The 24869-nt window shown below is 42.7% G+C and overlaps 1 protein-coding gene across 11 annotated transcripts in view; it reads right to left on the bottom strand.

The window, feature by feature from the left end:
• The window catches only part of Plch1 (phospholipase C eta 1), a 192137-nt gene that overhangs the window by 162052 nt on the left and 5216 nt on the right, over positions 1 to 24869 (bottom strand). For 10 of the 11 annotated variants that reach the window (XM_041659098.1, XM_041659101.1, XM_041659104.1 and 7 more), the window contains exons 1-2: positions 23876 to 23986; positions 4635 to 4753 (exon numbers count right to left, since the gene is read on the bottom strand). In XM_041659098.1, the coding sequence (XP_041515032.1) occupies positions 4635 to 4713 (79 nt within the window). In that variant the 5' untranslated portion in view covers positions 4714 to 4753; positions 23876 to 23986. Of the gene's footprint in view, positions 1 to 4634; positions 4754 to 23875; positions 23987 to 24869 lie in introns of those variants that run through there. The other variant, XM_041659099.1, reaches the window with a different exon arrangement.

The raw sequence follows: 24869 nt of genomic DNA, 5'->3' as shown, positions 1-24869 counted from the left end.
AACAAAACGCACACACAAGTGTTGGCCACCTACTCCTGGATATGGAACCTGACCTGAAATGAAGTGTGGTTGATATAAACTATGTAACTTCATTGGGAAAAATAAAAACTTATTTTCCCTTCCCAAATACAAACAGCTTCTGATTAGAGATGGAGCTTTGTATCTGCCCCCTTTCTTCATGCTGGGATTTTGTGTGGCTTGAGTTTTTGCTGTCACAGCCTCTGAATTCATATGTGTATCAGCCCCATCTTGTCTGGAAGACACTGTCTCCTTGTAAACACCTCTGATGAGCCTCAGATGGGGGCAGAGACTGGTATAAAGAATTCCCAGCAGTTACGCTTGGTTGCTGCTCTTCTAGAGGAGCAGAGTTCTGTTCCAATCATGCTTCTCAGGCGGCTCACAACAGCCTGCGACTCTAGCTCCAGGGAATCCAATACTCTCATGGCCTCCGAGAAGACCCCCCACACACACACACACACATGCATACACACACACACACACACACACACACACACACACACACATAAATAATGAGGACAAAAGAGAGCGTGGGAACACAAGAATTCATAATTTCTAACCAAGCTTATCGCATAATTGAACACAGAACTAATTTAATCTACCAGTCCCTCTCTCAGCTAGTGGACATCTCCCAGTGTTTCCAGCTAGTACAGTCCTGCACCAGCAATGTCACAAAGATGAAAGGACAGAATTCTAATTTGATTCTGTCACTGTGATAAACATTATGACCAAAATAACTTTGGGTAAGGAGGGCTTATTTGGTTTATATATCCATGTCACAGTCCAGAATTGATGGAAGCCAAGGCAGGAACTCAAGACAGGAACATGCAAGCAGGAACATGAATCAGAAACGATGGGGAATAACTGTCTACTAGCTTGCTCAACTACTTGACTTATACCTGCCTAGAAGTGGACCAGACCCTCCCATATCAATCAAGAAAACTCCTGACAGACAGGCCCACAGGCCAGTCGACTGGAAGTAATTCCTCATTTGAGGGTCCTTCTTCCCAGGTAACTCCAAGTTGTGTCCAATTGATAAAAGTTAATTAGCAAACAGACACAATTCAGAGCGGAGCAAGATCTTCATTGGATTAAGCAGTCTCTTCTGTTTGGACCGTAATTATTCTGAATTGGTTCCAATGAGAATATATTGCCACGATAACCAGAAAACGAACGTAGGATATGCTTTTATGGCACCGATGTTACATTTGCAGCTTTTACTGAGAATCTTAGTGCACAGGGGCCTCATTCTAATGCAGCTCTTGCCTCCTGGGAACGCAGCTCACATCTCTGTGGGAAAAAAGATGTTAAGGAATTTGTTCATTCAAGCGAGCACATTTCCAAAGGCTGTTGTTTGCGTGGAAGGATGCCTTTCTGTTTGTGATGCAAAGCGTTTTCTCTCTCTTTATCTGGTTTGCTTGGTTATATAAGGGCTGTCGTAAACATAAACAAGACAACAAGACATCACATTGGCAAGCAAAAGCTGATTGGGAAGCACACCTGCTCTAGAAGGCCCTACCTCCAAATAAACATTTCTTTACCACATCTTGCCCGTCTGTCCTCTCTCTCTCTTTCTCTCTCTCTCTCTCTGCTTCTCTCTCTCCCCACCTCCCCTAGAATCCTCAAAATACTATTATTAGTACCCTCTTAACAGCCCTTAACATGAAACAGACCAACATGCTCATTGAGTTCACTGTCCCTGTCTCACAAATGTTGGGTACCCACACAGCCCAGCATACTTGCTGAGTTCACTGTTCCTACCTTAGCCAAGGGTCCCACAGAGAGAGGACCAGGTGCCTTTCAGTCCCAAATCACTGAATCTCTTCAGGTAAAGAAACCCAAAATGATGCCTTCCCCTATCAGAAATCAATTCTTAATGCTACTACTTTCATTACAAATGTATAGAATCATGGCTCTAGCTGGCTTAGATCCTCTTAATCTTGAGAGGGTTTACTATCTCTAAATCCTTTGAGAAGTAAAGGTGAAAAAAGTAACCGATTCACATTTTAAGTGCTACACTGCCCCCTTGTGTATCTTGTGTCTGGTGAAAAGTCACTCACAAAAAAAGTAAAAAGTCCAACCTTCTAAGACACTTCAAAGGAGTTTAAGACACTAGGACTAGAGAGAACCTTAAAATCTATCAAGACCAGCATGCTATTTCACACTGGGGAGAATTACAGACCTGAAGGATTGTCTAATTTTTCTTTTTCTTTTCTCTCTCTCTCATTTGTTTGTTAGCTTGTTTGGTTGGTTGGTTTATCAAGACAAGGTTTCTCTGTGTAGCCTTGGTTGTCCTGGAATTCACTCTGTAGACTGGGCTGGCCTCGAACTCACAGAAATCAGGCTATCTCTGCCTCCCTGGTGCTGAGATGAAAGGTGTGTGCCACCACCACCCGGCCAAGGATTGTCTAATTTCTCAAGTTCATCCACGACCGGCTAATGGTGGAACAAGAACTCTTGAAACCTCTCAAGGGCTGGGGTATAGGCCAGTGGAAGAGTTCTGGCCTCGAACTCATCTCTTAGAACGGGATGATAACCTGAAAAGGACAGAAACATTGAGGTGGTGGAGGCTTAAAGATCAGAATTCAAACATCAAATCTCCATGTCAAAACTTCCAAGCTTTGGTTCCCCTAACCACAAAAATGGGATGAAGTCTTACAAAGATTGGCAAAGGCCTCAACAGGGCAATGTTTATGATCAAGCCCTGCACAAAGAGTTCCTTGTGAGAGCTAACTGCCACTGTCAACTTGACTGCTTAGAAGATACCCCTTTGGGTGAGCCTGTGGAAAAGTTTGTTTAACTGAGGAGGAAAGCAACCCCCTAACACTGGAGCCACAGGCTGAGTAAAATGGGAGAAAAGAGAAGATGAGCTAAACGCGAGCATTCATCACCGCGTCTTGATGTAGAGGTAATATGACCAGCTGTCTCGTGCTCTTGCCTCCAAAATTAGAATCCTTCTTAATACCATGCTTCCCCCACATGATGGACAGTGCCCTCAAACTGTGAGCTACAACAACTCCTTCCTTGAAGTACAAGAAAAGTAACCAATATGGATCATAATATAGCAACATACTAACTAGAATATAACCATAAAAACAGCAGAAATGCATTCAAGTTGGAACTGCATTTTAGCTCTCTGGAAGAATGACAAAGGCAATGTAAACACAGCATTTCAGCAATGTAGTAAACCTCCATCCCTTGAGATAAATAAGTCTTAACAGAAATTACCATACAACGCTAGTGTGCGCACAAAGCAATCAACAGGACTCTCAGGAGAGGTTCAGGAGAAAGCAAGACAGAACCTCACTTCTGCTGTACTACCCCAATTCTGTCCCTACTGTCGCTGTTGGGGGTTCTTTATCATGACAATATCAAGAGAGTCAGACCAGAAAGACAGGCTGCAATGTGGGGGTGAGCCGGGTGATAACTGTGTCAACCCCGGCCATCATTTTATCGCCACTTCCTATAAAATAAAGTCACCTCTGCTGGGTCACACTAGGAATCCTGAGGAAAGCGCAACTGCTGGACCCAGTGTGTGACGTGGCACCTGTCACGTGCTTAATCTTAGAGCAATGGTACGCTTTAAACCTGTCACCAAACTGAGGAAGAAACCCAGGCGTAGAAAGCTGAAAACAGACTGAGACAGGGTGCTTAACTAAACAACACCCAGGTTTCATGAAATCTCTCTACTTCCCCTATGTCTTCTTGGGCTTCCGACGAGCATTGCTCTATAAATTCCAGTGCCCCAGAACTCTTTGGCTCACAAATAAATGTCTCCCATGGGACTCCCGGCAGCAAAACAGACAGAGCTTCTCCCTACCGATGAGCCACTGAACAGGCCCCTCTCGGTTGGGTTAAAAGCAGTGGTTGAGGGCTGGAGAGATGGCTCAGCAGTTAAGAGCACTGACTGCTCTTTCCGAGGACCCCGGTTCAATTCCCAGCACCCACATGGCAGCTCACAACTGCCTGAAAATCCAGTTCCAGGGGATCTGACACCTTCACACCAGTGCACATAAAATATATATAGTTAAATAAATTTTTTAAAAAAGTAGTGGTTGAAGACAATTATTTGCCAAGAAAATGAGTAATATTGCTTACTCAGCTACAGTAATCCATGCAGCAGACATGCCCAACTGCTCTGTTCTGCTTTCCTGTGGTCTGAGACACAGGTTAAGTCTTCAAACCCCAAAGGCCAGCAATGTAAGTGAGTGGGCTCCGTTTTAACGAGTGACTAGAATCATCAGCACACTTTAGCATTTGAATTTGGAAGGCACATACACAAATTCAAATATTTACTGAACACGTCACTTCCTATGGGCCCAGCCCCCAAGAGTTACAAACATCAGAAAGGCACGTTGCTGGAGCCAACAAGAGTAGAAAGTCTTGGGAGGTAGTAAGGGGAAACGTCCTTGCTGTGGTTGAGACGGTTCACACTGCTAACAACTGTGAGTCGTGAGTCCAGTTGGAATTTTAAGGAAATTAACCATAAGCAAGAAAACTCACGCTCTTGATTCAATCCAACGGTTAGACTATATTCGCATCCAGAATAGGACAATAGAAGGGCTGTCAGAAACCGAAGGGGAGCTCCAGCTACATAAACCCAACAGTCAGCTCACCGTGAAACACACTGTTGTCCGCCAGAAAATGCCTGTGGTACTGCACACAGCCCCTCTTCTCGACATTCCAGTAGCTCATTGTTGGACGGTCTCTGGCACAGCATCAAAACCAAATTGCCCTGTCGAGAGGAACAGAACGAGACAGAAATGAAGAGAACGGCAGCCACACGCTCACGCTGGCAGCATCGCGCTATTGGTTGCCTAGCATTAGGGGCAACACACGGGGCTACAATTTGGACCTGGACTCCTCCAGGCCCTAACAAATTTCCCACAAATCTGCCCAGGATCTGAATGTCCTTTTGGTTTTTGTTTTGTTGTTTTGTTTCGTTTTGTTTTGTTGCATACCATAATTCCTTCCCGTACCATTCTGAACTCAGTCACTTTTGTCTGCTGAAGAAATAAATCTATCATTAAGGAAATTTCAGGACCAGCTTATATGCTCCAGGCCTCATGTGCACTCCATCAGGTCCCCAACCAGTCAATCCTGGTAAGTTTCCTTCAGTTTCACCAGGAGGTAAGCCATCATTTCAACTCCTGGATTTTGCGTCTGTACCATCCTGGTGAGTTATGTGACCAACCCATGAAATGTTGACATTATTACAATGTCCATGGGGGTGCAGATACACCAAATCATAGCAAAGCTTGCCAGCCCTCTTTTGGTTCATTGCATCCACTAATCCCTGTACCCACCCAGGCTTAGGATGTCACTAGAGCGGGGCCAGGCCTCCAGCATCAGTACTCACAGTACCTGCTGAGCTCCCCACCTCTGCAGAGGGCAAGGACTTGAGAAGCAGAAACCCGAGCTGATGAATTAAGCTACAGGAGCTGATGCACGGAACCCTTTGCACAAGGCCGCCTTTGTTCACAAGACTTGGCTAAAGTGACTTTTCCGAATTCCAGCCTCCTTTCGGTTCACAAGGCCAGAAAAACACAAGCCAGGCTGGGAAGAAGCAAAACCCCCAGGTGGAAAACGGTTTTGTCATCTGTCCTACCGGAACCGTCTGGGGTTTTCTAAGTGTACCCTAGGATGAAGTCAGTGACTTAGTGACAAAAGCAAGCCAACGCTGTCTGTAACCGGGACAGCTAGTGAAGGCTCCTGGGGCAACCGTCCATCCACAAAGGGGATCTTATCTACATCCAGCCTGCCAGCCTCTCCACACAAACCTGAACTCCCTCCCCTTCTTTTTCCCTCACCCCTCCAGTTGAGAATGATTTTCCTCCTCTGTAAGGTTGAGCGAGTCAGAACACCATGCGGAGCATTGAGGAACATGACAGAGAGCAGGCGATGACAGAGACAACCCTACCTTTGTCCTCCGAAACCAACATTTCATATTATAAAGACGGCGGCTCCCAAGCATTCTTAGTTATAGAAATAGTGTAGTGAAAGACTGGGAACGTAGCTCATAAATAGAGTATGTGCTTAGAAGTGCAAGGCCCTGAACTTCATACCGATACCACAGAGAAATAAGCAAAACGTAACAGACATGTTGATGGAGAAAGGTCATTGGCTAATAAAGAAACTGCCTTGGCCCATTTTGACAGGCCATCCCTTAGCTGGGTGGAGTAGGCAGAACATAATGCTGGGAGGAAGAGGAAGTGAGCTCAGATGCCATAGCTCAGCTCTCGGGGGCAGACGCGATGAAGCTCCGACCCAGGATGGATGTAGGCTAGAATATTCCCAGTAAGCGCACCTTGGGATGCTACACACATTAATAGAAATGGGCCAAGCAGTGATTAAAAGAGTACAGTTTGTGTGTTGTTATTTCAGGGTATAAGCTAGCCAGGCGGCCGGGAGCCTGGCTGTGGGAAGAGGCCCACAGCTCCCTCAACAACATGTTATTAATTTTTTTCCAAAACTGTCAAACCTGACAGTACTGAAATCCCCCAGTTTTCTTTCCCATTCTATTCCCTTCTTCCCTGGTTACATGTCCCTCTCCTAGAATAACTAGGGTTTTGTTTTAATATTTATCATTCCAGTGTTTTGTCTAAATGTACAATTTTGAGGTCCTCTATATTTTTAAGGACACTACTTTTTTCCAAGAGAATAAGTTTTAGGAATTAACAGTAGTACTGCTCAATTTAAAAAAAAAATGTACTTGTCACATAGTATAAACACATTAATTTACATGGAATTGAAAAGAAGACCCTATCTCATTTTTCCTTGCTAATTCAACTTTGTGGTTTTGTTATTATGAGGTTCTGCCCCCTATACCCGTTGCTGTAAAAGCCTAAGGAACCCCTAAGGTGTTTACGGTTAGCAAATCGGCTGATTGTGCAGGGCTCTCATCCAGGCCTTATTAATCTTCTGAGACAGGTACTGTTATCTCTTTCCACCACACCAAAGAAGGAAAGATGCTATTAGAGAGAGTGATTAGTTTATGTTGCCAGCAAGAGGCAGAAATACAACCTTCAGTCATATCTTCAGGTCCCAAACTCAAGTATCTAACCATGATAGGCCATAAGGAACTAAGCCATTAGGTGATGTGAAGGTTTCAAATATGTCCTGTAGCCAGGCCCATGCCTGTAATCTCAGAACTTGGAAGGTTGAAGTCAGACCGATACTGCGTTCAAGGTCATCCTGGGGTACATAGTGAAATCCTGTTCAAAATAATAAATATCTGCGTGTGTGCATTTGTGTGTGTGTGTGTGTGTGTGTGTGTGTGTGTGTATAAGAGAAAAAGGGAGAGGGAGAAAGGGAGGGAGAGAAAGAGGGAGGGGAAGAGAGGGAGGTGCCCTGCAAATTCACAAGGATTACAGCTAAGATATTGGGTTCAGTGATTCTTTTCTAACAACAAAATCAACTGAAACTGATGCTAATTCTTCCAAGATAAGAACACTTCAAAGGTCCTAGCCTACTTCTATGTTGCTGCCATTGAACCCTGACCAAAACCAAGTAGGGGAAGAAAGGGTTTGCTTTATTTTAGCTCACACTCTATGATCTATCACCGAGAGAAGCCAAGGCAGGAACCTGGAGGTAGGAACTTACCAGAGACCCCAGGAGGATGTTCCTTGTTGGCTTGCTGCTGCTCAGCTAACTAGCTTCCTTATAAAAACCTAGGGTTTAGGACAACACTACCTACCCACAGAGGCCAGCCCCTGCATCAGTGAGCAATCAAAAAGATGCCCACAGACATGACCATAGAACAGTCTGATGGAGGCTCCCAGGTGTGTCAAGCTGACAGTTTGAAAACAGCCTCACAAAAAAGAAACATTGCTTAATGGATTCCCTCTCGGTTCAGCATTAGTGAATCCAGCCACCCAGTTGTAGGGAAGCCCAGGTTGAAGTGTGCCAGCCACAGATATGCGCTGTGATCCCAACATTTGTGTTCCCCAAGTACATATGTAGAAATCTTTAAATGGTGATTCCGGGAGGTGACCCATTGGGATTCTCATTGCCCTGGATTCCTGTCTTAATGTAAGAAGCATCAGAGCTAGCTCACGGCAGACACCAGGTGAGAACACAGCCAGGAAGTCAGCTGTCTGCAACTGGAAGAGGGCCCTTCCTAGACACCAAATCTGACTGGTCCTGGAATACTTAGTCTTGAGAACTGTATTTCTGTTATTTGTAAGACACGTTGTCAATGGCATTTTCTTAGAATGACTCAAAAGGATTGATGGCAGAAGACAACATAGGTCTCTGAGTCTCACAGGGGAAGCCTATAAAATCCGTGTTGTGCAGCGTGATGGCCTGAGTTCAATCCCCAGAACCTACAAGAAAAAATCATGTAGTGGCGGCACATTTGTAATTCTAGGACTGGGAAAGCTGAGACAGGGGTTCCTCAGGTTTATTAGCCAGCTAGTCTACTTGGTGAGCTCCGGGCCAGTAAGAGACCATGTCTCAAAAAAAAAAAAAAAAAAAAACAAGGCCGAGAGCACCCGAAGAACACTCAAGGTTGACCTCTGGCGTACGCATGTGTGCACACACATACACACACGAACACACATAGAACTTTAGCTCCGACTAGATTTAGAAGAGCCAGGGCTACTATTAACTGAAGGAAGGCAACTAGGCAACTGAAAGGCATGTCAAACTTCAGCTAAGTCAGACTTCTTCAGAAACCAAAAGGAAACCGAGGCTCAGAAAGCATGCCTAACTTGCAAGCTATCACTGCTAACTGTTAAAAAACTGCTGGAACCCACCATCAGGAGCAGAGCTCTTTTAAATGGGCTATGGGCCTATTTGCGTGCGCACAATGAGATGCAGCTGGGTTGCACCTACCAAAAGTCGGGATGCTTCTAAAATAGGTGCTTTTTTAACCTTATTTTACATCTTACAAAACATTCCACATCCCAGGGGGCCTATGTAATGTCCATATTATACCTAGAACTCTGTATAAATTCATGTGCATGTCACAGACTACATAAGTCTATTTATTTTATGTGTATGGGTATATTGTCTGCGTGTATGTCATGAATCACATGTGCACCTGTGTCCTCAGAGGCCAGAAGAGAGCATTAGATTCCCTGGAACTGGAGTTACAGATGGTTGAGAGTAGCCTTGTGAGTGCTAGGAATCCAACCCAAGTCCTCTGGAAAAGCAGCCAGTGCTCTTAACCACTGAGTTGTCTCTCTGGGCCCCTATGTTGACTTATTTTGTTACTATTACATTATTTTTTATTAATTGTTAGTGTTTATGTGAGTTCACAATTGCCACAAAACCCATTCAGAGGTCAGAGGACAAGTATCAGGAGTTAGTTCCCTCCTTCAACAAAGTGGGTACTGGGCATTGAACTCGGGTCATAAGGCTTGGCAACAAGTGCCTTTACCCAGAGTCATCTCACTAGAGTGCATAAATTCCTGATTGTTACAGTGATCACAAAATTATTAACTTAAAAGAACATCAGAAGTAACCAGTAGTTATTAAAGTTCTGTTTGAAAGCACAGCTAATGTGGGATTTTTGTTTCTGTTGCTATTGCTTCTGTTTGGCGTCTTGTTGTGTTTGTGAGACAGACTCACTGTATAGTCCAGGCTGACATCAAACGCACTATCTTGGCTTCAGTTCTATTGCTGTGATAAAAACCCTGACCAAAAGCAGCACAGTGGAGAAAGGGCTTATTTGTGGTCACGGTTCCAGGTCACGGCCCATTATTCTGAGCAAGTCAAGCTGACAGGTGCTTAAAGCTGCTGGTCACATGACAACCACTGCCAAGAGCAAAGAAATGAAGGCTTGTGCTCAGCTACTTTTCTCTGTTATTCTTATATAGTCGAGGGTCTACAATCAGGTAATGGTGATTGAAGCCCAATTCCAGGTTGGGTCTCCTACATCAATTAAGGCAATCAAGAAAAGCCCCAACAGACTTCCACAGACCTGCTTGACCTAGACAAATCCCTCGCAGAAACTTTTCCCCGGTGATTCTAGGGTGTGTCACCTCGGCAAAACAAACACAACTTGCAATCCACTTGCCTCTGCCTCCCACGAACCGAGATTACAGGTGTGTGGCACAATGCCTAAACACATTTCTTTACTTTTGGCATTTTTATTTGTATTCCCATGACCAAAACTATCCGTGGAAAGACAGTCAGGAAACCACCTAACACCAGTACCAAACACATACACAAAATGGAAAGATAGCACCTTTAACTAAGAAAACAAAATATTGGGAATAATAATCACTTGTCAAACATCTTAAATGCTATATACAAAAAAAAAAAAAGAAAAGCCTCCATGCCCAATCTACATAATTAAGTCTGCCTAAGAAGTTGCAGGCGTGTGGCATGGACACTCTCCACTATCTGTGTTTCCCTCTGAGACACTCCTCTATTTCATCCAAGAGATACAGGTGCTACGGGCTCGATTCAGGTGGTGTGTGACCTGGGAAAAGCAATAAAGGCATCTTCAGGGACACAGTACAGGAGATTCTCATGGCCTGCTCTAGACCACTGAGTATTCATGTATGAGACACACAAATTCCTTTATTCGTCTTGATGTTGTGGAAACCTGCGCCTCAGGGTCTAGAACTTAGAGCCACTATCTTTGAATAGAAGATGTGAGACACCTAAGTCCTATTGATACCGAGCGCACCTGAAGCTAGGGCGACCCCTGCACCCATGTGTTAACCAAGCCTTAAATCTGCTTGTTGGTTTGCTTAGTTTTGTTTAAGTTGCAGGGAAATGCGTTTTCTACCAATTGCAGCCAGAAACCTAACTAATGAGATATTTCACCATAGCAGAATGTGGAGAGCCTACCTGGCAGTCATGAGCCCTCTCTGCCTGGCTTCAATTCTGACTCACACATAATCCGTTTTTTAACTGGATCTCTTTGAGTTCAAAAATAAGAGTATTTTTACTTGGGCAACAACAACAACAACAAATGAACTTCCTTCACGCCTTACTGAAAAGTACCCCCACACCATTTGTAGGGACTTTTAAGCAAAGCAAAACCGAACACCTTATCTTCAGCTTTAGAATTTCCTTAGCTGTCTTTAAATGTCTAGCAAATCTATGATACTGTTTTTTTTTAAAATATTTATTTATTTATTTATTATGTATACAATGTTCTGTCTGTGTGTATGTCTGCAGACCAGAAGAGGGCACCAGACCTCATTACAGATGGTTGTGAGCCACCATGTGGTTGCTGGGAATTGAACTCAGGACCTTTGGAAGAGCAGGCAATGCTCTTAACCACTGAGCCATCTCTCCAGCCCCCTATGATACTCTTTTAACACATTTTATGAAACAGTACAAATCTGTTCCAGCCACATAAATGGCTTATAAGGCAAGCTTCTCTAGTCCACACACTTACAAAAGAGAACCTGGGGGTGAAGAAACATAGACATAACTTTTCTCTAAGTGGATAGTGAAATGGCTCAACGTGTAATGTACCCAATGCCAAATCTGATGGCCTAAATGTATTTTTAAAAAATAATAAATGAAATAAAATGGAATTTTTGAGTGGGGGAACAGGTTTCACTGTGTAATCTTGGCTGTCCCAGAATTTGCTCTGTAGACCAGGCTGGTCTTGAACTCACAGAGATCTACCTGCCTCTGCCTCCCAGGAGCTGAGATTAAAGGTGTGCATTACCACTACAAGATTTATTTTTATTTTATGCATATGAGCGTTTTGCTTATGTGTATCTATGTGTATTAGGTGTTTGAAGACCGGAGGCCAGAAGAGGGCGCTGGATCCTCTGGAACTAAAATTACAGATGGCTGTGAGCCATGCAGGTGCTGCGAATCAAATCCAGTTCCCCCAGAAGAGCAATCAGTGCTCTTAACCACTGTGCCAAAAGACAGTCTTTCAAAAGTGGATGGGTTTGTGCCCTACGCTTTACTAACATCTCTACCTCCTTCTCTCCTGTGACTTCCACAACTAAAGCTATCATCCTCCGACATCACGCTTCCGTAGAAACAACACTCCCCAACCCATTCCTCTACATTTTCTAAAACTATGTATTTGCAAATAATTTAATGATTTCTACAATATTCCCTTTGTATCTATTTTTGTTTGTTTTGATGTGATTTTTTTCCCTGTGAGTCACCTTTTTTTTTTTTTTTTGAGCATGAGTTTTAATAATAAGAACCAGTGAGATGCAAATCCACATCTTTGGATTCTAGGGCCTCCATCCCATACAGGGACACCCAGCACTGCTGCTCACTCACTGACTTTCTCCAGCCCCATAAAAAGAGCTTAGGGCCTCTGTTGCGGGAGGTCCTCCCACTTCTCCAGCCTATAGCTCCAGAGATACCAGCCCATTAGGGCGTGGTCTCTCTCCCTTTAAAAAAGCGGCCACTTCCTCTCTTCTCTCTCTTCACTTCCTGCTCCAACAGCGACTAGACTCCCTTCCTGGTTGCGTTGAGGGCTGTTGCCTGGGACAGTGATCTGTAAGTTTTTTCCCCTTTAAATAAATACCACCCTATTAATCATAATTCCAAACTGGTGTGGCATTGTTTGTGACTTACGCCTTCAGGCCTCCTTACTGATGACACACAAGACACTGATTCTTCCGACCCCTACTGCCCTACCTTACCACAGACCAAGACAGGGAATGGCTACGTGAAATGCTACTTATTTTTAAAAATGCATATGTACCCCTCCATCCAAGAGCTTTTAGAGTATATGGAGTAGAGATAAGTGAAGTATGTGCTCTTTGGGGATGAGATGTTGAAATGCTGTTTTAAGATGAAATTGGATTGAACGCGGTCTACTAGCCAGACCTCGTGGTAAAGACTGTCTCACCGGCTCACGCTGTCTACAGACTGCAAACCACAGGACACCAGGCTCTAGGCGGAAATTAAACTTGCTCTCCTTTGGGAAGGAAAGGGGTGACTAACTAGTTGATGGCGGTCCTCTAGAATCCAGAGGCAGAGGGAAACCCCTGACTGACTCAGATGCCAAAAGGCCAGAGACTGGCCAGGACGGGCCTCTAGGGTTGGCTCTGGCTGTTGTCTCCACAACTCTGTGCCTTCTCTGAATAAAAGGAAGAAAAAAGAACGCAAGAAAGGAAAGAGGGAGAGGAAATACAGGAAGAAGGGAAGGCAGGAGGGCGGGCCTAGTGGCAAATGAGAAGTTCTCTGGAGCCCTTCACTCAGCATTAGGCAAATCCTCCCTAAGTCTCTGAATCCATTCATCTCTAATTATAAATTTAAATAACGTTGAAAGCCCACCGAATCCTGACGGAAAGGCGCTGACTGCACTTCTCATCAAGCCTTGCTGGGAGATGAAAGGCCAAGTGAATAACCTCTGACAGTAATGTCCAGACGCAACAAGCATTCAAACCGGCAAAGGCCTGGGGAAGGGGTCTTCAAACTCCATCCTGCACCTCGCCGCCTGACACAGCAATGCTTGAGGACCACGGCGCCCTGGCACTGCCAAAATCTGAGGGTTCAAAGGAGATCCGCTGGAAAGCTAAGATTTTAAAGAAGTTTGGCCCTCTCTCATTTCTTCGTTAAGGCCATTACGATTACACAGGGGTGTGGGAGTGGGGAGGGTGCCCTGCAAGGTCAGGCCTGCCCCGGGATCCCCAGGCCACCCAGGTGTCCTTCCCGTTGGAAATCCTCTCCTTCCCTCGCCACTGGCTTCCAAGCACCACCAAGTAGGGAGTTCAGAAGCTCTGCAACTAGCCAGTTCCACGGCCCCTCCCTCCCAACAAGGTATACAAAGGGAAACAAACAAAAGGGCACTTTGGTCATTTTTTTAAGGCACTCAGGAGACGTTACCAAGCCCCACATTTCTGGTGGGCTTTCTGTTTTGTTTTGTTCTGTCTTTAGCAATCAGGGAGCTTAACGTGCTCTGACCTACCTGGGCAATGAGAGTCACTCAACTCTCCTAGGACGTAAGGATGCTACAATTGAAAGACCTGGTTTAAAATAAAACAAGTTGGCTAGGAAGATGACTTGGTAGCCGAAGGGACTTCTACAACAAACACCCGATAGCCATGTGAAGGCAGGAGAAAACCAACCTCACAAAGCTTTTTTTCTGACCTTCTCATGTGTCCTATGGCATGCACACGCATGGATGCACACATAAATAAATATAGTAAGTATAGCTTGGAAAAGTCAATACCTTTTGTTTCGGTAATTCAGAGTCACATTCAAAAGGAATAGACGAAGACATTTTTCTGGCAGTTCTGGGGATTGAACCCAGGGCCTTTTGCATCCAAGGCAAGCAATCTATGATGAGCTACAGCCCAGCTCATTGTAACTTATTTTTTTTAGTCTGAAAACTCCTTTTCTCCCCCCAAAAGTAAAGAGTACTGACAGAAACAATAGAAACAACTACTATTAATTAATAATTTTCATGGAACCAAATCAAACAATACTACAGCTGACCTGCGTAGTTTTAGGACTTTTCTCCCACTGTATATTGTGAAATGACTTCTCCCCTATTATTTCATATATGCTCAGTAAAGCTTTGCAAATATTGGAGCACTGCCAATGTCTGCTACATTTTTTTATGACAGAAAAATAGGAATACTACTACACAAATATTACCCAATAAGCATTGATTGCTGGGTTGACATTTTCATTTACAGTTGCAAAGTACTTGTAAAGTTAAGAAAAATGTTCATGAAATAATGGTATGTGGGAAAAAAATAAGACACAATACTCCACTAATTATGTAATACAGCATTTTATAGAATAATGGTCACCATGCTAGCAAAGTGCTTTAATTTCTACTCAAGTTATAAATATATATTTTATATAAATGCATATTACATGAATTTATAAATATTTAAAATGTTAAGAAAGGCCTCTTCTGATTTTTTAACATTTTGCACAATTTTATAATAAACACTGTCTCTGCATCTAATGTGACTGTGAAATAGTTCTCTATTCATCTGTTAATGTGAATTTTCCAAAATCAATTTCCAAAAAAAATCTAATCTTGTCAGATTGCATCATTTTTTTATACTTTATTGAATTTTCTCTGTTCACTTGCTTATGATTAGAATTTTTACACGTGTGTTCCTCAGGAAGATTGGCTTGTAATTTTTATTTTCCATATTACCATCTTCTCATGACTTCCTCAAGAAAGCTTCTCATTTCATCGAACCTCTGCTAGCCAGGAAGCCACCTATTCTCTTGTTAAAGTTTAACAGGCATATCAAAGTCTAGATAATCAGTATCTTTAATCTCTTCTCCAACTGTTCAAGAACCTTAGAACATATTAATTGCGTTTGCTTTTCCAACTCATGTCTCCATTCCGGCTGAAGTTATGGTGTCATTTTGTGCAGCTGGCAACTTCTTTTACTCATGAGTTCTCCTCTCTTTCCATCTCCATTACTTCTCTCTTCCTCCACTTTCCAGAAGGCTTCTCTTCTGTCTCTATTATACAGGTTTACAGTAAGGCCATTTTCATGCAAGTGTGTAATACACTTTGAGGCTATCCACTGTATTCTACAGCCTGCCCCCATCTCTTCTGCCCCCTCCCACTCTTCCCCTCTCCTCTCGCCTCCGCCTCCGCTCTTCTTCTCCCCTCCTACTCTTCCCTTGTCCTGTCCACTCTTCCTCTCTCCCTTCCCTGTCCCATTAGTCTTCTTTGTTCCCCTAAGCAATTTTGTTCCTGCTTTCTTGTTACCTGTACATATATGACTTTGGGCACCTATGTATGAACCTTCTTTAGTGATGAATTGTGGAACACACTCTAGGTTTCTGTAAGCCTGAGAGGTTTGTATTCTGTCCTTTTTTAAAAAGGATATTTTGAATACAAACAGGATCCTAAGCTGACAGTTATTTTTCAGAATGCAAGAAGCACAACGTCTTCCCACCTTCTAGATGGATCCCAATACTATATCTCATGCCTTTGCAGATAAGTGGCCTCATATCTCTGGCTCTGCAGAAAGATCCCCCTTCGTTTTTCATGTTCGGCAATTTAATTATATTTCATCTGGCTTTTTCCTCTAGTTATCCAATTAGGATTCATGGCTTCAAGACTCTTATTCCTTATCTCTTTTTCCTCTTTAAATGTTGCCTGTTTTCCTCTCTTCTTATTCTCAAAACTAAATCAAAATTTTCTTCAGATTGGCTAATTTCCATTTTCAACCTGAATTACTCTGTTGTTAAATCCACACTGATTTATATTATTCTGATTTCAAGTTTCATAGTGTTTTTTTTCTAATCATCAGGGTTGGTCTTTTAGTTTCTTGTCTTCAGTTCACCAGTCGGGGGGGGGGGGGGGGAGTCTATGAAAAGTGCATTGCTTTCTGATTTCAATAGTGAGAATTCTCTGAAGTCAAAGATAAAAAATCTATTATTGTCTAGATTGATCTACTGTTGCAGAATATTTGCTTAACTATGCAAATACATGTTGCATTTATATAATTATATAAGGACATATTGCTGTTTTACCTTGCCTTCCTAAGGCACCTGATAGGTCTATAAATATCTGAATAGCCAATAGCAAGAGAGGAGGTATAGGATTTCCCGTTAGCTCAGTTTTCTCTAGAGAACACAAGGCATTCCCGAGAGGTGGAGTGGTGGTGGTGGTGGGGGGGGGGTTGGTCATTTGGTGGGTTATGGATGTTTGTCATCATTTAGTGAGGATATAGAATATAGGATAAAAAGACAAATGCTCATCTCAAATACTTTACACTGGTATGGACTTTTGTCTATTGATGAAAATATAAGGCTATTTTGTTATATCATATATATGTTTCTAGTCTTATTTAAGGTATTGTATCTAAGCAACTGTTTGTGCCCCGTTTATTCATGAATCAGACAATTCGCCTATATGCACTGGAGTCCTAGGGTGGACACTGCAGACAATGCTGAAGGGGTGGGGAGTAGCCTGAACTCAATCCCAGTTATTGAGGTGCTAATGGTATAGATTAAGGAATAGGTTACAAAAACTGAAGATGTAAAACTTGCACATACATGACAGATGGAAAATGGAGCAGATAAAAAGGAATAATGAAAGAAAACAAAGGCAGGAGAAAAAGAGGTCCTGGAGGGTGGAAGGTTACACTCAGATATCAAAAGATCACTAAGTTTAAATGGGGTAAAACAAGATTGTGTTAGGACAGATGTTTTAGAACAAAGAAATAATGACTACCTTAAAACCGATTATCAGTTATCAATTTAAAAAGTCATCTTGGTCCATTCTCTGTTGCTATAACATATAACTTGAGTCTCAACCATCTATAAAGAATAAAAGTTAAAAAGCTGGGCATGGTGGCACATACCTACCATCCTAGCACTTCGGGAGGGGGGGAGGGGAGAAGCAGGAGGGTCAGCAGTTCAAGATCACCACCAGCAAGTTTGAGGTCGGTCTGGAATACATGAAAGAAGACAAAAACAAAGAAGGAAAGGTTCTCGGTGGGTAGGAGGGAGGGGAAGAAGGGAGGTAGTGAGCCAGGAAGAAAGGTCGGTCAGTTTATTTGGGCTCCAGGTTCTAGAAACTGGTATGTCTAAAAGCAGAGCACCATTGAAGGCTCCAACTGCTTTACTCCAGAGAGTAAACCAAAGGACAAGTTGGCACACGCAGAAGACACAAAGCAAGGATAGCAGGCTGGCTTTATAACCATCTACTCTTACAGTAACCGCCCTAGTCCCATGAGACTACAGCAAGAACTTGGTCCCACAAGAATGATACTAATCTCTTAATAATCTAATTACCTCTTAAAAGTCTGGCTTGAAACATTGCCACGACAATCAAATTTCAGTCTGAGTTGTGAGTCAATGGACAAACCACATCCAGGCCATACCAATTATCAAGGCATAGTATTAATATGCTGATTAAATACAATATGATATAATAAAGAACATGTAAAGAAATTAGCTGGATAGGGGTGTGGCTCAGCTGTGCAGTGCTTGTCTATGGAGCACAAATCCCTTGGATCTAATCCCCAATACAGCAAAAGAGAAAAAGAAAAAAATCATCAATAATATACAAAAAAAATAGTAAATAGGAGAAAAGCAAGGTTCATCTGCACAATCTCAATTACTAGGTTCACGAAACCTTAAATTGTCATGAGGAGTCACAGCAGTGCCAGGAGACTGTGGAGAGAACATCACATGTGCTGTGCTTTCTATAGGAATACAACTCACTCAGACTCTAGAGAGACCAACTGACCAAGCCTTACCAAAGTTACAAATGTGCTTGTCCAGTTAGAGGGACGATGGCCGTAAGGAAAGATCACGAGAAACAACTTAGGCAGGAAAGGTGTGTTTGGCTTACATACCCATTGAGGGAAGCCAGGGCAGGAATTAAAACTGTGCAGGAACCTGGAAGCAGGAGCCGATGCAGAGGCCATGGAGGAGTGCTGCTTATTACCCCCCGTTAGTCCCCATGCCCTGTTCAGCCTGCTTTCTTATAGAACCCAGGACCACCAGCCCAGGGGTGGCACCGCCCACAGTGGATTGGGCCCTCCCACATCAATCACTAATTAAGAAAATGCCTTATAGGCTTGCCAACAGCCTGATCCTATGGAGGCATTTTATCAGTTGAAGCTCCCTCCTCCCTGATGACTCTAGCTTGTGTCAAGTTGATGTAAAACTAGTCAGAATATGTATATACATACGATTCAGCAATACTGTCTCTAAAAGTCTTATAGCCATTCTTAGCTTGTGCAAAACTGTGCAAATACCATGTTATTGACTGCATTTGTTTGTATATGACTGGAAGCAACTTAACTTCTTTCAATATAATTAACCAAAATGCCAAAAATCAAAGGCAAAAAGAAAATCCTGAAAGCAGGAAAAGAAAGAAGTCTATCTATCTACCTACCTATCACCTATCTACCTACCTGTCTCTATCTCTATCTATCTGTCTGTCTGTCTATCTTTCAACCTATCTGGCTATCTATCTACCTGTCATATAGAGAAGTTCCAAAAAGACTAGCATCCAGCTGCTCACCTGAAACCTTAGAGGTTGGAAGGGAATGAAGTGACAGGTTAAAAGAGCTGAATTTAGGAGGAGAAACCCCACCAACGGTGACTACTCTATCCAACAATGACGTACTTCAGACGTGAGCAAGATCACAGCCTGTTCCAGATAAGGCTGAAGAAGCCTAGCACTACTTCCAGTCACTGTTCTATCAATATAAGGAGACATCAAGGCCAAGACTACTTCGAAAATAAAGCTTCAGATGCCTACTCCATTACCATCATGGTGGAAATCAGGGCAGGCACAGCAGGCATGGGGCTGGAGAGCTAGCTGAGAGCTACACCCTGATCCTCCCACAGAGAGAGTCTCTGGCCTTGACTTTGGAAACCTTAAAGCCCACCTTTCTCTAGCAAGGCCACACCGCTTAATCCTTGTAATACTTTCAAATAGCGCCACTTCCTGGTGACTAAGCACTCAAATACAGGAGCATTCTTATTCAGATCACCACAACTACCAAGCATGGTCTTTCTAAAAATGCTAAAGGGGGTTATTCAAGTTCAAAGGAAAGGACACTATCTAGAAGTAGCACAAAAGCAATGAATGCATTGGGCAGAGGATGAATATATTAATATTTAATGTATATAAATTATTGATATTCGTAGTATAAAAATCTAAACATAAAAAGATAGAATGATGGCTCTGAGTTAAGACCATGTACTGCTCTTCCAAAGGACTTGAGTTCAGTTCCCATCACCAGAGTTAAGGCAGCTCATAGTCACCTGTAGCTCCAGCTCTACGAGAACCAACACCTATGGCTGCTGTGGAAATTGCACTCACACGTACATATTCCAAACACACATACAAACACATTCACATAATTTAAAAACAGAATAAATCTTGTCGGGCCTGGTGGTGAAAGCCTTTAATCCCAGCATTTGAGATGCAGAGGCAGATGAATTTCTGAGAGTTCAAGTCTAGCCTGTTGTCATAGAGAGTTTCAGGACTCTATAGAGAGACTCTGTCTCAAAAAACTAAATAAATAAGATATTTTTAAGAAGGACAAAACTATTAAAATATTAGCAATAATAGTTTGTTAAGGAATATATAATGTAAAAAAAAGGATAAGATTTAAAAATACAGTTGATACAAAAATGATGTAGGAGTGGAATAAGTATGTTAGATTTATTTCAGGGTGTTGCTGCTTGGGGGGTTTCAGTTTTGGCTCTGAGTGTTTTGAGATAGAGCCTTAAGTGGCCAAAGCTGGCCTCAAACTTGAACCCTTGACCCTGCTGCCCTCACCTCTCAGGTGAGGGAATTACAGGCGGCATCTCCACTTGTTTTTAATGCGATATAAGTTAAGTTATCCCCTCAGAACAGCCTATTATAACTTGAAGATACCTTACATAAGAGTCACTGCAAAAGCCAAACAAAAGTGGTTAGAAAATGCACAAAATATTTAAGAAAAAGTCATAGCATACTGAGAAAATCATTTAGTCACAAAGGATACCGATAGCATGAGAGAAAGAAAGGAAAGAAGGAGCTATAAAATAACTGGAAACAAATAATAAGAGAACAGGAAAGCAGTCCTTACTCATTAATAATTATGCTGAATATTAATAAATTTTCCAATCACCACCCCCTCCCCCACCAGGGCCCAGGGAACAGTCCAGAAGATGGAACAGAAAGAATGGAAGGGTCAGAGGTTGGACGGGAGTGCTAAGACATAGTGTCCTCTGGACATAACACAGCTCTGTGCTTGTGAATTAACTACAGCTACAGTTGCCTGCACAACACTGGACGGTCTTGGGGCGGGAGCTTAGGAGGCCCCGCCCCTCGAGGTGGGACTATGAGCAGTTAATGGATACAAGGGAAGAGGGGTGTCATTTTCTTCAATGGTGTAGCCACTGATAAGTTGTTCATATTGGTTCCAGGAGCTAACACCCACCCATGCTCATACAGGCAGAGGTTACCCATAAGTGAACTCAGTGGTTCTGAAAACAAAAGACATCAAAGTCTTAGAGGGCTTGTTAAAAAGAAGGGTTTGAGAGAGAGGGGGGGGGGGGAATAAAGAGTGAAAATGACCACGAATCAGAGTCCAAGGAGACAGCTCAGTGGATAAAGGCACTTGCTGCCCAACCTAATGACTGGAGCTCAGACTCTAAGCCTCACACAATGGGGGAGAAAACTGACTCCACAAACGTGCCCTCTGTCCTACACACACACACACACACACACACACACACACGCACGCATGCACACACACATACACATACAAACACACACCACGTGGGGTTCCCCTCTGTATGTTGTAAATATGTTTTACTACCACTAGATAATAAAGAAGCTGCTTTGGTCTATGGCAGGGCAGAGTAAAGCCAGGCAGGAAATCCAAACAGAGACAAAGAGAAAGAGAGTAGGCAGAGTCAAGGAGATGCCATGTAGCTACCAAAGGAGAAAGATGCCAGAACCTTACCTGGTAAGCCACAGCCTCGTGGCAATACACAGATTAATAGAAATGGTCTAATTTAAGGTTTAAGGGTTAGCTAGAAATATGCCTGAGCTGTTGCTTAAACAGTGTTGTAACTAATATAGTTTTGTGTGATTATTCGAGTCTGGGTGGCAGGGGTAATGAAAAAGCTGTCTCTGTCTGCAAGCCCACTAAATAAACGCTCTAAAAAAGAAACAGTTCTTTAAATCATGAAGTTGTAAATAAATTTATATGGGATGATAAAACACATGGAAAGTGTGAAATGCAAAAATAACTTTGGCATGTATCAGTGGTAGAATGCTTGCCCACTATGTGGAGACCCTGGGTGCAGTCTCCAGAAGAACTAAAGAAAAGGGGAAAAAATGTGAGGCTGCTATCCTATCATTTGAATTTTTTTTTTCTTGAAAGAGAGTCTCCTAATATATCCCAAAGTGGCCTTAAAGTCACAGTCCTCTGGATAGACCCTCTTAAGTGCCAGGATTACAAGCACACAAGTATACCCAGCCCATCTGCACACAAAAGGATATAAAATACACTATACCGAGCTGGAGAGATAGCTCAGTGATTAAGAACATTTGTTGCTCTTGCATGGGACCCAAGTTCAGTTCCAAGCAAACACACAGTGTGTAAAACTGTCCATAATTCCAGTTCCAGGGAGAACAGATGCCCTTTATTGACCTCCAAGGGCACCAGGCACCAATTTGCTGCACTGTACCTACACACAGGCAAAACATTCTTATAAATCAAATAAAGTAACTAAATCTACAAATTAATAAATACATTAATTACATCTTTGAAAAGAAACAAATGATGCTTTTGGTCTATGAAGGAACCAGCTGAAGAGCTAAGAGACAGTATGGGATAGAACATGTACTAAAAACACTTTAAATTTTTTCTTTTAAAACTGGGCATTATGGAGAGGCCTGAAATTCCAAAGCTGAGACAGGATGTCAAAAGTTCAAGGGCCCTCATGGGCTACAGAGGAAGACGCTGTCAATAATAATAATAATAATAATAATAATAATAATAATAATGCATGAGGTATATATAGGTAATATATAACAACAATAGATTTTATAATATATAATAATTATATATTATATAAAATATATTGAATTTTATTATTATTATATACATATATATGAGACTGTACGAGCTCCTCAAAATAAGAACACTGTTTTTTCCCAGTGAGTGAAAATGAACAGAGCAACAAGAAGAATTCTGTGAGAAAAACTATTGGACCAGATCTGAGGTGAGATTGCTCAGGGCTGTGCTGAGAACTGTTGGCTTTCTGCCTTGGATTGAAACCTAACCACTAAAGAAGAGATTTCACATTTCTCTCTTTGGACAAACAAAAGGGAAGCTAGTTCACAGTTTACACTTACTTTCTTCCAACACGGTGTCTTAACGATTCACTCAGTAAACAGCAAAGGCCTCCAATTCACAAGCTTTTTAAACTGAGAGAAGCTGTGGTTCAGAATAAAGCATCTAAATACAAACCTCTTTTCCCCCCTTTTGGAAAGATTTCTGTGATAGCCATTCAGACAGTGCTCAGGAAAATATAAGAATGATTGAAAAGTCTCTGTAATGGGAGAAGGTATGGTGGGCAAGATAAAAAGACAAGGAAGAGAGACAGAAAGTTAGAAAAACTTCACTGCACAAACACTGACTGCCAGGGTCCAGGAGCCTAACTGCAGCCATAGGCAAGTCTTTTTGAGGAATAAGAAGGAAAAAAAAAATCTCCCTGGCCGTGTCAAGAGCTTAAAGCACACTCGTTTTAAAAATTACTAAATAAGGCCAATATGGGGATGTGCCTACAAACTAAGCCTGAAGCCCTCCCAAGACTGGGGCAGAAGGATTGTCACAGTTTGAGGCCAGCCTGGGATACCAAAAAGTGAGTTAGCCAAGGCTACGTAAAAGACCTTGTCTCAAAAACAAAATCACTGAATAGAATTTTGATGATATTTTCAAAAAGAATAAGCATTGCTACACTTTTTCTTAAACATTGCTTCCCAGCATCTGACATCTACTAGGGACTAGGAGGTAAATGCATATTTTTCTTTATTATTGAAAAACCAATGTTTTAAGTTGAAAGCTTTAAATATTCAAAAGTCACAAAAAGGTACAGCGTGAGCAGTTTGCTCCGCCCTCTATCACCTGGCAGCCATTCTACTGGCCTCTCGTGTTTCTGTTCAAAGATATCTTATATGCATATACAGAAAGATTTCCCTCTCCCCTCACTCTTCGCCTTCTAATATCAATTTGCCATGGAACCACCAAATTTAAATTCAAATAAAAACCAAAAGACTATTTTGATAATCCTAAATCCTTCTATGAATGAATTACCTATGAGCAAACCTCTCTGGAAAACATAGCGTTTCCTTTTCAGTACCTCCATTCCCACTGACTGTTCAGAAAGAACTGTTGGCAAAGGAAAGCAGGATGTCTAGAAAACTGAACCGTACACAACTATCAGCAAATCAACTCACTTAATTTCTGGTCCCGGATTCTGGTCCCTGAAAACCCTGTATAGACCGTCCATGTTTCCACCACGGAAATTTCGCAGAGATTTTATTAGCTCTCTGTGGAGAGCTGTTCTGCGGTCCAGCCCGGCTTCTTTACTACGTCCAAGAGGCGGGAAGAAGGCAATGGGAAGCTGAATTTGAATGTTTGATTCTCGTAGACTAGCAACAGGAAATGAAAACGGGTGAAAAGAAACCACGAGGTCTTTCCTTCGTTAATCAGTAACTCACATACACTAGCACTAAATTAGACCGTCCAGACTTCCAGTGCGATTTAACAGGTGGGCCCCAGCACCCGACCAGCTGGACAGGTTAGTTAAGTTCCTCGCCAAAGACGCAGCCACAGAGAAAAGAACTGTAGAAAATGACTCCAGGTAGGCATGGAGGTGCACCGGTGTAATCCCAGAATTTAGGAGGTAGGAGGATCAGGAGTCTAAGGTCATCCTTAGCTAAACCTTCAGCTGAAGATCTGCTTGGGTTACATGGAACCCTTGTTAGAAAGGAGAAGGAGAAGGGCTTGGAACTAACTGGAACCAGACAATGGGGAGGAAGAAGACAGGGGAGGGCTGTATGCTGTGCTGTCAAGGATACTATACTACTACTGACTTGGACGCCGGTCCTGCGCTGGTCCCGACCCAGCGGCAACCCAGCCCCAATGGGCTATGTGGGCAGGGACATTCCTGAGCCTCAGTTTCTCCAGTGATACAGAAGCATCGAAAACAAATGTGTCTCTACGCTCTGCTCCATGTATTCCCATCACATGCTCCCATGCCTACAGGGCGGAGGCTCTGGGACTGCCGAAAAAAACGCCAGCTTCTGGCCTGATTTCAGCAACTATCCAAGGTGATCCTGATCCCAAATTTGTTAGGATTTTAGGAAAAGTTCATCTACTCTATTCCTGCAGCAAGCTTCACAGTACTACCTCAAGAAAAAGAAACAGGCAAAGATTATCTAAGGTAAA

Source organism: Microtus oregoni, unplaced genomic scaffold, assembly GCF_018167655.1.
Source record: "Microtus oregoni isolate MIOR12 unplaced genomic scaffold, Mior012 000010F_ref0000083, whole genome shotgun sequence".
In the NCBI taxonomy this organism is placed as follows: domain Eukaryota; kingdom Metazoa; phylum Chordata; class Mammalia; order Rodentia; family Cricetidae; genus Microtus; species Microtus oregoni.
The sequence above is the reverse complement of the archived record's forward strand: the minus strand, read 5'-3'. Positions and strand labels throughout refer to the sequence as shown.